This window comes from Scyliorhinus torazame, chromosome 16 (genome assembly GCF_047496885.1).
Source record: "Scyliorhinus torazame isolate Kashiwa2021f chromosome 16, sScyTor2.1, whole genome shotgun sequence".
In the NCBI taxonomy this organism is placed as follows: Eukaryota; Metazoa; Chordata; class Chondrichthyes; order Carcharhiniformes; family Scyliorhinidae; genus Scyliorhinus; species Scyliorhinus torazame.
This window is the reverse complement of record NC_092722.1, coordinates 7,181,655-7,198,442: the sequence shown is the minus strand read 5'-3', so window position 1 is coordinate 7,198,442 and position 16,788 is coordinate 7,181,655. Positions and strand designations below refer to the sequence as shown.

General features: G+C 52.5%; 1 protein-coding gene across 6 annotated transcripts in view; it reads right to left on the bottom strand.

Annotated features, from left to right (window-relative positions):
* Positions 1–16,788, bottom strand: part of casz1 (castor zinc finger 1) — a 750,295-nt gene that overhangs the window by 146,645 nt on the left and 586,862 nt on the right. For 5 of the 6 annotated variants that reach the window (XM_072477862.1, XM_072477866.1, XM_072477864.1 and 2 more), the window contains exon 5: positions 5,208–5,756. In XM_072477862.1, coding sequence (XP_072333963.1) covers positions 5,208–5,712 — 505 coding nt within the window. In that variant the 5' untranslated portion in view covers positions 5,713–5,756. Of the gene's footprint in view, positions 1–5,207; positions 5,757–16,788 lie in introns of those variants that run through there. The other variant, XM_072477867.1, reaches the window with a different exon arrangement.

The following is a 16,788-nucleotide window of genomic DNA, read 5'->3' as shown; positions in this document are numbered from 1 at the left end:
CATGACCTCCCATTACCTCCTGCATGGTCACGGGTGCACGCTTCCCCTCGCCTCCAATATTGTCATCATCGACAAACAAAGATGTTCAAAGAATGGAAAAATAGGCCACTAAATTTACAGCCTCTGTAATATCCACTGGCAATTAGTTCAGGTGGATGTAAACATGAAGTAAAGCAAGAGAGTTACCCCCAGTGCCCCGGTGAATATTTATCCCTCAATCACTATCTCAAAAAGCAGACTAACTGGTCGCCGAGGCGCTGCTCTTCCTGGGATCTTGCTCTGCACAAAATGGCTGTCATGTTTCCTCCATAACGACACTGAGCACACCAGCTGTAATGGGTTCCCGGTGCTTGTGAAAGGTCCTGTCGGGATACAGGGGGCAGGCCCCCCCCCCACCCCCCCCACCCCCCCCCAACCCCCCGACCCCCCCCACCCCCCCCCCCCCCCCCCCCACCACCACCGTGCGGTCCCTGGCAGCGGAGAGTGCAAACAAGGAGAAACCCCGCTGACAGCCGCGGGGTCAGGCGATACCACCAGCGGCTGTCAGCGGGTCTCCTCCGCCGCGTCAGGACCCGCTGGAGGGGAGTTTCCACGACCCCCCCCCCCCACCCCCCACCCCCCCCGCAACTCGCAGGACGAGGCCCGTCGTTGGAATCTTCTGGTCACACCACTGCCGGTTGGATTTCCCAATGAATACACCAATGGCTCATTTAAATATGCGCGCCTGGAGCTGGCCCAGCGGGAGCGAAATCCAGAGGCGATGCACCGCGGGCCTCTCGCGAGATTCAAACCGCCTCGTCCCAGCACCAAATCGGTGTGACATGGCCACTGAATCACACCCACCAACCCCGAAACTGGTCTGATTCACCAAACCCGTTCCCAGGTGTGCAGAAGATTTTAATGGCAGGTATTTTGAAAAGCTGGACGTTTTGGCTTGGAAGGAGCAATTCAGAGGGTGGGGGAGAGAAGGGGGGGGGGGATCAGGGGTTATGGGGAGAAGGCAGGAGAATTGGGATGAGAAAAATATCAGCCATGATTGAATGGTGGAGCAGACTCGATGGGCCGAGTGGCCTAATTCTGCTCCTATGTCTTATGGTCTTAGTATTGAAGCTGACAGCTGTCACAGTCCATCAGAGTATTTTCAACAGTTTAACGAATGGATGTGCAGCCAAACGTCTGCTCAGTATTCTGTGAACAATGTTGACAGCGCCCCCCCCCCCGCCCCCCCCCCCCCCACCCCCCCACCCCCCCCCCCCCCCCCCCCCCCACCCCCACCCCCAGCGATTCTCCAAATCCCGATGGGTCGAGCGGCCGTCCATTTTTGGCCAGTCCCGCTGGCGTGGGTTACTCAGGTCCCACACGGCGGGACCCGGCAGGCGAGTATTCATGGGAGGTCCTCGGGTGGGGGGGGGGGGAGATCCGACCCGGGGGGGGGGGGGGGGGCACGGTGGCCTGGCCCGCGCTCGGGGCCCACCGATCTGCCGGCAGGCTTGTTCCATGGGGGCACTTCTTCCCTCCGCGCCGGGACCCTGTAGGGCTCCGCCACACAGCCCGGGGGCCGGCGCGGTGAAGAGAATCCCCTGCGGGAATACACCGTCCAGTCCGCCCATGTGCGAATCACACCGGCCGTTCCGCGCATGCGTGAACTCGCGCCGTCCCTTCGCCACCAGCTGGAGCAGCGCCAACCCCTCCGCCGTCAAGCCAGCCCCCTAGAAAGGTGAGGACTCCTCACCCTGGGGGGTCGCTGGCGCGGTTTACACGCTGGCATGGGGGTCATAACCCCCAGAAGGGAGGACCCCGGCCTTAGTAACATTCAGTGAGTAGCGGATTCGTCACTCAAAGGATAGTGAAAATACAGAAACCTTTCACCCAAAAAGACTGGGTCAATTAAAAATGTCAAAACTGAGGTTGGGGCGGGATTCTCCGCGAACCGGCAGGCGGAACACTCCGGAACCGAGGAGTGGCGGGAACCACTCCGGCGTCGGGCCGCCCCAAAGGTGCAGAATCCTCGACACCTTCAGGGGCTCTGCCGGCCCCGGAGTGTTTGGCGCCGCGCCGGCCAGGGCGGAAGGGCCTCCGCCGGCGCGAGTTGGCGCATGCGTGGGAGTGCCAGCGTGTGCTGGCGTCATCTCAACGCATGCGCAGGGGGGTTCTTCTCTGCACCGGCCATTGTGGAGGTTAACAGCAGCCAGTGTGGAGGGAAAGAGGGCCCCCACGGCACAGGCCTGCCCGCGGATCGTTGGGCCCCGATCGCAGGCCAGGCCACCATGGGGGACCCCCGGGGCCAGATCCCCCCCTCCCCCCGAGGACTCTGCAGGCTGCCCGTGGAGCCAGGTCCCACCGGTAAGGACCTGTTGTGATTTACGCCGGCGGGACCGGCCGAGAACAGGCGGCCACTCGCGGGCCGGAGAATCGCCGGGGGGGGGCCGTTGCCAGCAGCCGCCGACCGGCGCAGCACGATTCCCGCCCCCGCCAAAACCCCGGCGCCGGAGAATTTGGCAGCCGGGGGGGGCGGGATTCACGCCGCCCCCCGCCGATTCTCCGACCCGGCGGGGGGGGGGGGTCGGGGAATCCCACCCCTAGGTCTTTTGTTAGGTTAGGGTGAAGGCCATTGTTTCATTGAGTACTGCGAGCATTTATCAAGGGAGACCGCTGGGACACTGTTGGTGGCGGCGAGGAGGCATATGTAATGCTGCATTTTGTAAATAAATCTCTAATCCTCAGGATCCAATAATCAGAAAAAAGCTGGGCAGGGAGATTAAACTAAAACCCAGGGCAGGCATGAGCTAATTGAACGGTGGAACAAATTGGAGAGACTGAATGGTGTTCTCCTGGTCCAATGATCCTCGTGTTTGAAGTGGGGTTAAATTCAGTTTCCCAAATCTTCATCTTCGTCCTTAAAGAATGGCAACTGAAAGCATACTTTGCACAGGGTGGGTGGCTAGGTTAGGGGCTCGGTAACTTTACCATTTCACAGTGCTAGCAATTGCGTGGCTCTGGTTTGGAACAGGAGGAGCCAAATAGATTGGTTGGTCAGGGAGATTGTATAGACACCCAACACAACGGGCATACCTCACTTCTATTTTCTGGTAGCATAACAGGTAACTGCACTGAGGAACTGTGCCACAGGTAAGCGAATCAAGGGGGCAATGAATAAAGCAGAAAAGTAAATATATATTTTTCTGCAGTCGGCAATGCTGGCAGGGAGCAGCCCTGGGAGGACTACTTGTATTTTTGAGTGTGGCAATGTTTACCATCTAAATATGGCGTTTGATAAAACCTCCCGTGCCCGCACTGCGGGATGTGTTGGGCAAACAGTTTTCCAAAATAACTGAAGTTCTCCTCATGGTGCTCTGGGGCCTGGGAAGACAAGTTGAGTGGACATGAGGTTTTGTTAGTCTCATGGCTACATAAGGCTTGAATTCAGTAAGAATAATTTGTTCTGACAGAGCGTCAGATAATCATACTTTAAAAATAGTGTAAAAATGTATTGACCTTATCATATTTCTTCCCAATGATGTCATCCCCTGCCCTGGGTTTCAGGTAGTTCTATATTTCTATATCAGAAGCCAGTTCAAGAGAGAGTGTCACTGGAGAGTATTAAATGAAGTTCCCTAATCTTTGCACTTAAAGTCTGCAAATTCCTCCATGAAAGGCAGTCAGACCGTGGCTATATTTGAAGCAATGCAAATGACAAACAATTGCAATTAGGCCTGTGTGACTCCCACCTCTTCTTTGTCAGTCAAATGGTGGCTGAAAAGGAATTTGTCCTTTGAAGGGAAGTCCATTGCTGAGCCTCACGCTCAATCTGCACATTGTTTTTGTTCTGATGTGATCCTTAATTGTTGTGAGATTTGACATTCAGAAGGAAATCCGATCTCAGAGCCGTGAACCAGGCGTGCTAATTATAGTTTTGATAATTAAGCTTTCAAGTCCGAATCTTTGAGGGAAAGATGGAAGCAAAATGTCCTGTTAGTGACAACACGTCACCGGGTTTGTTCCGACGGTCTGTGGAATGTGCGGTAAATGCAGAAACTTATCCCCAGGCTGTGAGTCTCCAGACCAAGGTCCTGAAAGATCCACGGAAATATTTTCCACTTGTAACCCGGAATGTGCTCTGCCTCCCTCCTGTATTGACACATCCCACTCGCGTAAGCAAGAGTCAGAGCTTAGGGTCCTGCGCGTTGGGGCACTACTGCAGTTCAACCGCAATCATCACCTCAGGGCGGCACGCTAGCACAGTGGTTAGCACTGTTGCTTCACAGCACCAGGGACCCGGGTTCGATTCCCGGCTTGGGTCTGTGTGGAGTCTGCACGTTCTCCCTGTGTCTGCGTGGGTTTCCTCCGGGTGCTCCGGTTTCCTGCCACAAGTCCCGAAAGACGCGCTGTTCGGTGAATCGGACATTCTGAATTCTCCCTCTGTGTACCCGAACAGGCGCCGGAATGTGGCGACGAGGGGCTTTTCACAGTAATGCCTACTTGTGACAATAAAGATTATTATTGATGAATCTCAAGAGCTCAAACCCCACAAAATCTTACTTAAGACCATAAGACATAGGAGCAGAATTAGGCCACTCGGCCCATCGAGTCTGCTCCGTCATTCAATCATGGCTGATATTTTCTCATCCCCATTCTCCTGCCTTCTCCCCATAACCCCTGATCCCCTTATTAATCTGTAAGCCTCTGAGATGCACCATTCAATATTAAATGGCTGAAAGCACGCACGGACGTACGAACATACGAATTAGGAGCAGGAATAGGACACTCGGACCCTCGAGCTTGCTCTGCCAACAAGTGCATTGACACCGTATGAAGAATACTGCAACAGTAAAATATAAAACACCAGCACTTACTTTGGACTTTGTATGTGGAATAAGTTCTACTAACAATTAGCAACTAATTCTCGGTGTAGTTTTTAATCCCTTGAATGTTTAAATCCTTCTTAAAGAAGCATATTATCTATCTCATTCCAAACTGCTGCATTTAGCCTGTTTCGATTGCATTTCCTGTCAGAACTGAAATAGTAATGTTTTTCACAATATTTATTGTGGGTTTTTTTTTTAAGTGTACAACTGGGATTTTTCTTACTTCTATTTTCGAGTGGCAAGTTAAGCGAAAAATTCCCCCTCGTCGAAAAATATTTTCAAAAAAGCCTGAAGACCAAGAGTTGAAAGTATGTTTGTCAGTTTGGGGAAAGTGTGGCTCACCTGAAGACGCGATGCTCGCTTGTCTCATACTGGCCTCACTGGAGGAATTGTAGCCTTCCTCTTTCGGTCCCGCCTCCTCGGAATCTTTGTCATCCACGTAACTCCCATCCAGCGATCCTTGAGCGCCATCATTGTCCTCCTCATCACTGCAGCCTTTGGGCTGCACCATGTACACCCCTTCCGGGGGGGCGTATTCCCCGTCGCCAGCCTTTATCACCCTTTCTTCATTGCGGTCCCCGTGTTCGTCCATGTAGTCCCCGTTCACCCACTTTTCTATTGCTTCCCGCCTTTTCTTGTCCTCCTCCAACTTCTGGATGTCCTGGAGCCCGTCGGGGGAGTCAGTGTCCCCCTCCTGGTCGCCATGGCGCAGCCCATCGGCACTGTCGTTCTCCTGGGGTTTGCGGTCTGGCTCGGTCTGTTCTGTCCCACTGTCGTAGACAACCTGTCGGCTCAGCTTGGCACAGATAGCATTCAGCTTCAGGCCACCTTTCCTCTTGGCAGCCATCTTGGGTGTTCCTGAGGTGTCTTCAGTGCATATATTTCATTCAACTTTGAGTCAAGCAGGCACCAGGAGAAGATTGAAAAGAGAGGGAAAAACATTATAAATATTCAGAGTGCCAAACAAATTAACAACTATATAACAGTTTTATATTTACCAAAGGAAGATGTAAAAATGGGAATGGGAAACACCAACATTAATTATCATTGGAGCTTTGCAATATGCAGTTTTGATTAAGATTAAAGTAAATTGCACAAAAGAAACCCGTCAGAGCAAGATCATTAAGTCACAATATAAATAAACATCTGCAAGATATGGAAATACAGAGTCTGACTAAAGGGCATCATTACGATGGATGAAATGATCTATTGATATCATAGAAAATTGAACAAATGAGAGTACAATATTAGGCAGTGCTTTAATAGCTTGGCTACTGGCTTCCATTCATCAATATTCAACATGTATGCAGTTTTTATAATTCAGGTTCTGACCCTATGTACGCAGGGCTGCGAAAGTGAACGAGGGCTTTTGTTTATTTTTCTGGCCTGTTCAGTTAAATCAGGTGGCAGTCAGACTGTGGCATCATCGGCCGTATGGAGACAATCCCCTCAACATGCTGACCACCAGCAGCATAGCGAGCAGATAGCTCTGGCTAAGAGTAGGGCCAGTCAAGGACAGCAGTGGGAAGTTGTGCGTGGAGTCCGAGGAGATAGGAGGGGTGCTAAATGAATATTTTTTGTCAGTATTCACACAGGAAAAAGACAATGTTGTCGAGGAGAATACTGAGATTCAGGCTACTAGACTAGAAGGGCTTGAGGTTCATAAGGAGGAGGTGTTAGCAATTCTGGAAAGGGTGAAAATAGATAAGTCCCCTGGGCCGGATGGGATTTATCCTAGGATTCTCTGGGAAGCTAGGGAGGAGATTGCTGAGCCTTTGGCTTTGATCTTTAAGTCATCTTTGTCGACAGGAATAGTGCCAGAAGACTGGAGGATAGCAAATGTTGTCCCCTTGTTCAAGAAGGGGAGTAGAGACAACCCCGGTAACTATAGACCAGTGAGCCTTACTTCTGTTGTGGGCAAAATCTTGGAAAGGTTTATAAGAGATAGGATGTATAATCATCTGGAAAGGAATAATTTGATTAGAGATAGTCAACAAAGGAATAATTTGATTAGAGATAATTTTGTGAAGGGTAGGTCGTGCCTCACAAACCTTATTGAGTTCTTTGAGAAGATGACCAAACAGGTGGATGAGGGTAAAGCAGTTGATGTGGTGTATATGGATTTGAGTAAAGCGTTTGATAAGGTTCCCCACGGTAGACTACTGCAGAAAATACGGAGGCATGGGATTCAGGGTGATTTAGCAGTTTGGATCAGAAATTGGCTAGCTGGAAGAAGACAAAGGGTGGTGGTTGATGGGAAATGTTCAGACTGGAGTCCAGTTACTAGTGGTGTACCATAAGGATCTGTTTTGGGGCCACTGCTGTTTGTCATTTTTATAAATGACCTGGAGGAGGGCGTAGAAGGATGGGTGAGTAAATTTGCAGATGACACTAAAGTCGGTGGAGTTGTGGACAGTGCGGAAGGATGTTGCAAGTTACAGAGGGACATAGATAAGCTGCAGCGCTGGGCTGAGAGGTGGCAAATGGAGTTTAATGCAGAAAAGTGTGAGGTGATTCATTTTGGAAGGAATACCAGGAAGACAGAGTACTGGGCTAATGGTAAGATTCTTGGCAGTGTGGATGAGCAAAGAGATCTCGGTGTCCATGTACATAGATCCCTGAAAGTTGTCACCCAGGTTGAGAGGGTTGTTAAGAAGGCATACGGTGTGTTAGCTTTTATTGGTAGAGGGATTGAGTTTCGGAGCCATGAGGTCATGTTGCAGCTGTACAAAACTCTGGTGCGGCCGCATTTGGAGTATTGCGTGCAATTCTGGTCGCCGCATTATAGGAAGGATGTGGAAGCATTGGAAAGGGTGCAGAGGAGATTTACCAGAATGTTGCCTGGTATGGAGGGAAGATCTTATGAGGAAAGGCTGAGGGACTTGAGGCTGTTTTCGTTAGAGAGAAGAAGTTTAAGAGGTGACTTAATTGAGGCAGACAAGATGATCAGAGGTTTGGATAGGGTGGACAGTGAGAGCCTTTTTCCTCGGATGGTGATGTCTAGCACGAGGGGGCATAGCTTTAAATTGAGGGGAGATAGATATAGGACAGATGTCAGAGGTAGGTTCTTTACTCAGAGAGTAGTAAGTGCGTGGAATGCCCTGCCTGCAACAGTAGTGGACTCGCCAATACTAAGGGCATTCAAATGGTCATTGGATAGACATATGGACGATAAGGGAATAGTGTAGATGGGCTTTAGAGTGGTTTCACAGGTCGGCGCAACATCGAGGGCCGAAGGGCCTGTACTGCACTGTTGTGTTCTATGTTCTATGACTGTGTCTGTGTGATGCGACCATCAATTCACACGAGACGGAGAGTTGAAGTGAACAGTGGTTTTAATCAGCTAGAACTGTGCCTGCCTGCGACTGCTCTGCACTGAGGGCAGCAGATCCATATACCTCCCCCAAGGGGGCGGAGCCAGGGCCGGAACCCACAAGGGCACCAACATGATACAATGCGATGTAATGTAATACAATGGTCCATAGGTGGAGTCCACAAGGGCATCAACATAGTACAATGCAATACAGTGGTGAATGGTTGCCGTAATCCATTCACCCCCTGTTAAAAAAAGTGAAGTCCAGCGGGGCTGAAGTGGCGCACAGGTTGAGTCTGCCCAGCACCTTGATTGTGCGCTGCGATTGCCTGAGCTCTGGTTTCGCTGTGGGCATGGGTGTTGAACTCGTCGCTGCGGGCACGCGTGTTGGACTCGTCGCTGTGGGCACGGGTGTTGAACTCGTTGCTGCGGGCACGGGTGTTGGACCCGTCGCTGCGGGAACGGGTGTTGGACGCGTCGCTGTGGGCACGGGTGTTGAACTCGTCGCTGTGGGCACGGGTATTGAACTCGTCGCTGTGGGCACGGGTGTTGAACTCGTCGCTGCGGGCACGGGTGTTGAACTCGTCGCCTTGGGCACGGGTGTTGAACTCGTCGCTGCGGGCACGGGTGTTGAACTCGTCGCTGCGAGCTCGGGTGTTGAACTCGTCGCTGAGGGCACGGGTGTTGAACTCGTCGCTGCGGGCACGGGTGTTGAACTCGTCGCCTTGGGCACGGGTGTTGAACTCGTCGCTGCGGGCACGGGTGTTGAACTCGTCGCCTTGGGCACGGGTGTTGAACTCGTCACAGTGGGCTCGGGTGTTGAACTCGTCGCTGCGGGCACGCGTGTTGAACTCGTCGCTGCGGGCACGCATGTTGAACTCGTCGCTGCGGGCACGGGTGTTAAACTCGTTGCTGCGGGCACGCATGTTGAACTCGTCACTGCGGGCACGGGTGTTGACTCTGGGAGCTTGTCTTCTGGAGCTTCATCCCTGTTGGTCGGCGATGGGGGGAGGGTGTGCAGGAGGGGGGGGTGTAGGCCATGCAGGGGCGGGGGCGCTGTTCGGTGTAGGTTGGGGGGGGGGGGTAGGTGATGGTCGTAGGGGATCCTGCGGGTACCAGGTCCTGGAGAGAGACTGTATCTTGTCGGCCATCGTGGGGGAATACTGTGGGTTGGCGTGAAGGAGCTGGACCCCCTTGACCATGGGGTCAGAATTATGGCTCCTCACGTGTTTTCGGAGGAGTTCGGGCCCCGGTGTCGTCAGCCTGGATGGAAGCGAGACCCCGGAGGTGGTTTAGGGAAAACAAATAGGCGGTCATGAGGAGTCTCGTTCGTGGCTGTGCAAAGGAGTGACCGAATGGAGTGGAACGCGTCGGGGAGGACCTCCTGCCAGCGGGAAACTGGGGGACTCCTAGACCGTAGGGCCAGGAGGACGGCCTTCCATACCGTCGCGTTCTCCCTCTCCACCTGTCCGTTTCCCGGGGGGTTGTAGCTGGTAGTCATGCTCGAGGCGATGCCCTTGCCGAGCAGGTACTGACGCAGTTCGTCGCTCATAAACGAGGAGACCCAGTCACCGTGGACGTAAGTGGGGAAACCGAACAGGGCGAAGATGCTGTGCAGGGCCTTAATGACAGTGACCGTGGTCATGTCGGGGCAGGGGATTGCAAAGGGGAAGCGAGATTACTCGTCAACGGCGTTGAGGAAATACGCGTTGCGGTCAGTAGAGGGGAGGGGCCCTTTGAAGTCGATGCTGAGGCGCTCGAAGGGCCGGGAGGCCTTCACCAGCTGGGCCTTATCCGGTCGGTAAAAGTGCGGCTTGCACTCCGCGCAGACTTGGCAGTCCCTGGTCATGGCCCTGACCTCCTCGGTGGAGTAGGGCAGGTTGCGGGCCTTGATGTAGTGGAGAAGCTGGGTGACCCCGGGTGGCAGAGGTGGATGGCCCGGAGTCGGTCATCTTGCGCGCTGGCGCATGTGCTGCGGGACAGGGCATCTGGGGGCTCGTTGAGCTTCCTGGGACGATACACGATATCGTAATTATAGGTGGAGAGTTCGATCCTCCACCTCAAGATTTCATCGTTCTTGATCTTGTCCCACTGCGTATTGTCGAACATGAAGGTTACCAATCGTTGGTCGGTGATGAGGGTGAACCTCCTACCAGCGAGGTAGTGCCTCCAATGCCGTACAGCTTCCACAATGGATTGGGCTTCTTTTTCGACTGAGGAGTGTCGAATCACGGAGACGTTGAGGGTACGGGAGAAAAAGGCCACGGGCCTGCCTGGTTAAGGGTAGCGGCGAGGGCGACCTCTGAGGCGTCGCTCTCCACCTGGAAGGGGACGGACACGTCCACCGCGCGCATCGCGGCTTTGGCAATATCTGCCTCGATGCGGCTGAAGGCCAGGCGGGCCTCAGTTGTCAGGGGGAAGATGGTGGCTTTGATCAGTGGGCGGGCTTTGTCTGCATAGTTGGGGATCCACTGGGCATAATCGGAAAAGAACCCGAGGCATTTTTTCAGGGCCTTGGGGCAGTGGGGGAGGGGGAGTTTCAGGAGGGGGCGCATGCGGTCGGGGTCGGGCCCTAGGACTCCATTTTCCAGGACATAGCCGAGGATGGCCAGTCGGGTTGTGCGGAAAACGCATTTCTCCTTGTTATAAGTGAGGTTGAGGGTTGGGCAGTTTGGAGAAACTTCTGGAGATTGGCGTCGTGGTCCTGCTGATCATGGCCGCAGATGGTGACGTTGTCCAAGTACGGAAATGTGGCCCGCAGCCCGTACTGGTCCACCATTCGGTCCATCGTTCTTTGGAAGACCGAGATCCCTTTGGTGATGCCGAAGGGGACCCGGAGGAAGTGGAAGAGGCGGCCGTCTGCCTCAAAGGCCGTCAAGTAGCGATCCTCCGGGCAGATTGGGAGCTGGTGGTATGCGGACTTCAGATCTACCGTGGAGAACACGCGGTAGTGCGCGATCTGATTCACCATGTCTGCTATCCGGGGAAGGGGGTACGCATCGAGATGCATGTACCGGTTTATGGTTTGGCTGTAGTCTACAACCATCCGGTTCTTCTCCCCAGTCTTGACGACCACCACCTGGGCTCTCCAGGGGCTATTACTGGCCTCGATGATCCCCTCCCTCAAGAGCCGCTGGACCTTGGACTTGATAAAAGTCCTGTCCTGGATACCGTACCGCCTGCTCCTGGTGGCGACCGGTTTACAGTCAGCGGTGAGGTTCGCGAAGAGCGAGGGAGGGGTGACCTGAAGGGTCGCGAGGTTACATACGGTGAGAGGGGGCAAGGGCCTGCTGAACTTCAGGGTCAGGCTCCTGAGGTTGCACTGAAAGTCCAGTCCCAACAGAAGAGAAACGCAGAGATCAGGGAGGACATGTAGTTTAAAATTGGCGTACTTGGCGCCCTGTATCGCGAGGTTCGCGACACAGTACCCCCAGATCCGCACTGAATGTGATCCGGGAGTGAGGGAGATTGTTTGGAATGCGGAGGAAATTTGGAGAGAACAGCGCCTTACCGTGTCTGGGTGTACGAAGCTCTCCGTGCTCCCGGAGTCAAACAGGCAGGGCGTTTCATACCCATTGACCCGGACGGTCATCATCGAGTTCCTGAGGTGCTCGGGCCGTGACTAGTCGAGGGTGACCGCGCTGAGTTGCGGGTAGCCGGCATGGTCGGAGGTGGTGGGGTGATCCCAAGATGGCTGCCCCCGTCGGTCGCACGTGTCGGGCGGCGATGAAGATGGTGGACCGTGTGGGAGATGGCGGCCAAGATGGCGGCCCCCGTGAGTCGCGCGTGTTGGGTAGAGTCAAAGATGGCTGCCCCCACGTGCAGTACGAGGCAGATGACGCGTCCGGAGGGGGTGGTGCCGGCAGGCATGCAGGCACGCTGCGGGGTCTGCGGGTTTGTGACTCTGAAAGTCCGGCCTGTGATTTAGAGGTTTTGGACCGGGCCAGGCAAACTTTGGCAATGTGTCCTTTCTTGCCGCAGTCGCTACAGGTCGCGTTCCGAGCCGGACAACGCTGCCTGGGGTGCTGGTGCTGGCTGCAGCCTTGCGGCACTGGCCTGGGGCACCCTCGGGTCGGGTGTCCACGAGGGGGTCGCGTGGTCGGAGGGGAAAGCGTTGAGGCTCTGAAACGCTACTTCTGTGGAGGCGGATAGTTTTACCGTCTCTTCTAGGTCGAGGGCGCCCTTCTCGAGCAGGCGCTGTCTGACGTAGTTGGACCGGAGTCCAGCCACATAGGCGTCCCGGATGGCGAGTTCCATGTGTTTGTGAGGCCGTGACGGCCTTGTAGTTGCAGCTTCGCGCGAGTGCTTTCAGGTCGCGTAGGTACTCCTCCAGCGATTCCCCGGGGCGTTGGCGGCGAGTGGTGAGGAGATGCCACGCAAACAGTTCGTTCACCCGCTTCATGTATTGCCTTTTCAGGATCGCGACCGCGTCTGCGTACGTGGTCGCTTCCTCGATTTGCACGGCGATTCTGTGGCTCACCCGGACGTGGAGGAGACTCAGCTTCTGTTCGCCGGTGACGGAGGGCGAGGAGGGGGTGGCGAGGTAGGCCTCAAAACAGCGGAGCCAGTGCGAAAAAATCCCTTTGGCTTCAGGGGCCTGTGGATCGAGTTCCAGTCGATCTAGTTTGAGGGCTGCTTCCATCGCGATGTTGTAGCTGATTAAATTGACACGATTCACACGAGACGGAGAGTTGAAGTGAACAGTGGTTTTAATCAGCTAGAACTGTGCCTGCCTGCGACTGCTCTGCACTGAGAGCGGCCTGCAGGGCAGCAGGTCTATATACCTCCCCCGAGGGGGGCGGAGCCAGGGGCGGAGCCCACAAGGGCATAACATGATACAATGCGATGTAATGTAAGACACTGGTCCATAGGTGGAGCCCACAAGGGCATCAACATAGCACAAAGCAATACAGTGGTGAATGGTTGCCGTGATACATTCACCACACTGTGAACTCTACATACATGCGGAGAGCGTCTCTACATGTGGAACCAGTAAGCAACGTAGAAACGGACCAATTTGTATTTTGTGTGGACCAATGGTAAATGTTCACAATTGCTGTTACAGTGGCAATATTGCCGACTTAATCATCTTATTTATTCCCAAAAGTGACCTCAGTTCAGGTTCCTGAAACCTTTAAGCCCCTTTCTAGGTGGTAACTAAAATTAGTGCAAGTTGACCACAATTTGATAAATTATCAAAGTTCCCAACTTCTAGCTCTATTTGTCTCCGATGTCTTCTTGTGTAACCAGCAGATCCCACCCATTATCCTTCCGAAACGTCCACACCTCCCCCCTCCCCAGTCACCGCCCCTTCAAAACACCCTGGGTTTTTAGCGCACCTGTCCCAATGCCGCCTTCCCTGGCTAAGTGTCATTTTCCTGGTCTGATTGTGTTCTCGTGGGGCGTGGGGCACATTTTACGGTGTCAAAGGTGCTGGATAAATGCAAGGTGTGGCTGGTTTTGAATGGACTTTGAAGGCAAGAGCCACAAACTAACAAAAGAAATGGAAAAGACAAAATGGAAGAAGCAGGTGAAGAATGGGCCTTGGTTTAAAAATACCAAAGGATTGGCCGTTTCTCTGGTGCTCGAGTCAAAATGGCCGTCTTGATTGGAGCCCACATTCCCTGCATCTTAAAATATTCAAACGACAGTGATAAATCATGCGATGTTAGTGTTTGTAAACACAGTCCAACATAACTGGGGATGTGGGGGAGGCTTTATTTTGAAGGGCTGGCACACAACCTCTCATCCCATTTAAATCACAATCCAACTGCTTCATTCTGTTCCAAACATTGACACGGAAAACCGCAATTGGAACTGAGTTATGCTGGCAACGCCCCCAACACAATGTCCTCCTGCGGCATCACTGGGCATGGGAACCTGTTCGGGGTCCTCGCGATACCCCGTTTCGTACAGGGCCTGGTGTGGGCTTTCCGGCTCAAGGGCCACTTCTTCGCATTTTTGTTCCGAACTCCCCGTGTGAACAAGCAAAAAATAAACTGAGGCTGATAATCTTTTGCGAAAATAATCCAGCTATAATTAACAACTGTGAACTCCAAGCTGCAGAACGTGTGTGAGCAACCACTCACACAGAAGAAGAAAAATCATAAGCAGTTAACCAAGCATTTAACACATTTCAGTAAGGTTAGTTAATAGGCAGAGACAACAAGTTCTTTTTTTAATTATAAAATGAAATAAAGGCAGCTGTTGGGAAATACAACTACATAGTAATAGTTTTTGCAAAACAACATTAACCGTCGAGAATCCAGCACAAACACTTCATCATAACCATCTTCAGATTAACCCTGTAAGAGCTGTGGGGGCTGAGGGAGGTCCGCTTCCTCACATCGCCCCTATGGAGTGTTGCCCATCAAACGTGTATAAACTACTGGCTCCCTCTCTAATGGAGAGATGCTGAAGGTCTTTCATGGACTGTAGCTAATTAGTGGAATATCCCAGGATACTTATTTGAATGGTAGGTCTAACATAGAGGGGAAATATACCGTAAACGGCAAAACTCTTAGGAATATAGGAAGTCAGAGAGATCTGGCAACACAAGTGGACTAGGTAGTCAAGAAAGCATACGGAATGTTTGCCTTCATTGGACGAGGCATCGAGTATAAAAACTGGTCAATCATGTTACAGTTGTATAGAACCTTGCTAAGGCCGCACTTGGAATATTGCGCACAATTCTGGTCACCACACTACCAGAAGGATGTGGAGGCTTTGGAGAGGGTGCAGAGGAGGTTTACCAGGATGTTGCCAGGTCTGGAGGGTGTTAGCTATGTGGAGAGACTAAATAGACTCGGACTATTTTCATTAGAAAGACGGAGGTTGAGGGGCGACCTGATAGAGGTTTACAAGATTATGAGGGGCATAGATACTGTGGATGGGCAGGCACTCTTTCCCAGGGTGGAAGGGTCAGTCACTAGGGGGCATAGATTTTAAGTCCGTGGGGCAAAGTTTAGAGGAGATGTGCGGGGCAGGTTTTTTACCCAGAGGGTGGTGAGTGCCTGGAACGCGTTGCCAGGGGAGGTTGTGGAAGCAGATACATTAACGGTGTTCAAAAGGCATTTCGACAAGTACATGGATAGGATGGGTATAGAGGGATACGGCACTAGGAAGTGCTGAGGGTTTGGCCAAGGTTGGTATCATGACCAGTCCAGGCTTGGAGGGCCGAAGGGCCTGTTCCTGTGCTGTTTTGTCCTGTGTTCTTTGTATAAGGTGAGCCAGGTGCGAAGGTCATGTACAGTGAGACAGACTACAGCCAGCGATATTTCCAAAGGCAAGGGAGGCAGCGAGATTCTGGAGCAAGTGGACATCACCAAGAAGCAGTGCATGGTGGGAAATGATATTTACACCAAATCAGAGCAGTAGCAGGAAATGAATATAAGGTGAAAATATTTTTATTTATTTTTAAAATAAATTTAGAGTACCCATTTCGTTATTTTTCCAGTTAAGGGGCTATTTAGCGTGCCCAATACACCTACCCTGCACATCTTTGGGTTGTGGACCCACAGAGACACGGGGAGAATGTGCAAACTCCACACGGACAGTGACCCAGGGCCGGGATCGAACCTGGGACCTTGGCGCCGTGAGGCAGCAGTGCTAAGAAAATATTTTTAATAAATAGAATTCCAACAGCTGACAATCGGTTGGCTTGAGCCTGCTCTTTGAAGGAGTAGAAGATGTGTGTGAATGTTTGGGGGGGGGGGGGGGGTGGGCGCTAATCACGTTCATATGTTTTGGTTCTGTCCGAAGCTGGATGATTACTGGAAGGAGGTTTTTAGGGTAATTTCTAAAGTGGTGCACGTGAAACTGGACCCGGGCCCTCGGGAGGCCATATTTGGAGTGTCGGACCAGCCAGGGTTGGAAACGGGCGCGGAGGCAAATGTTGTAGCCTTCGCCTCGTTGATCGCCCGAAGGCGGATCCTGTTGGGATGGAGATCAACCTCTCCACCCAGTGCCCTGGCGTGGCGGGGGGACCTGCTGGAATTCTTGACTCTTGAGAAGGTTAAGTTTGAACTGAGGGGAAGGATGGAGAGGTTCTACAATTCATGGGCCTTATTCATTATACACTTTCAAGAACTGGATAACATCGAACATTAGTTGGGGGGAGGGGGGGGCGTGTGGGTGGGAGGGTTGGGGGAAGGGGGGCTGTGTGTGTTAATGGCGACTATGGGTAATCCCTAATTCTTTCTTGTCATTTGTTTGTGTGAACATGCGGGCTAATGTTTGGGGTTTGGTGGGAGGATGGGATCGTTGTTATTGAGATGGGGATTTCCATATTTGTTACTGATTATCGTTTATTGTTGGTAGGTGTAAATTTGGGAGAAAATGTGAAAAAGGAGGAGAATAAAATAATATTTAAAAAAAGACAATCGGTTGGCAGTGGTGTGGGAAAGAAAACTTACGCGTGTTGAGGTAACAAATATCTTCACCATGTATTCGAATCTCGGGCAGGCTAATGATTAGAAGTTGCCTCCCTCTGTTGGTTCTAAGGTTGGTATAAGAAATAAGATTGATCGTCTTCCTGTGGGTGTGGGCCCCAGGGCGTTGGTCAGTTTGGCAATGACGGGTTAGCCTCAGTTTGAGAATCAACAAAGGTGA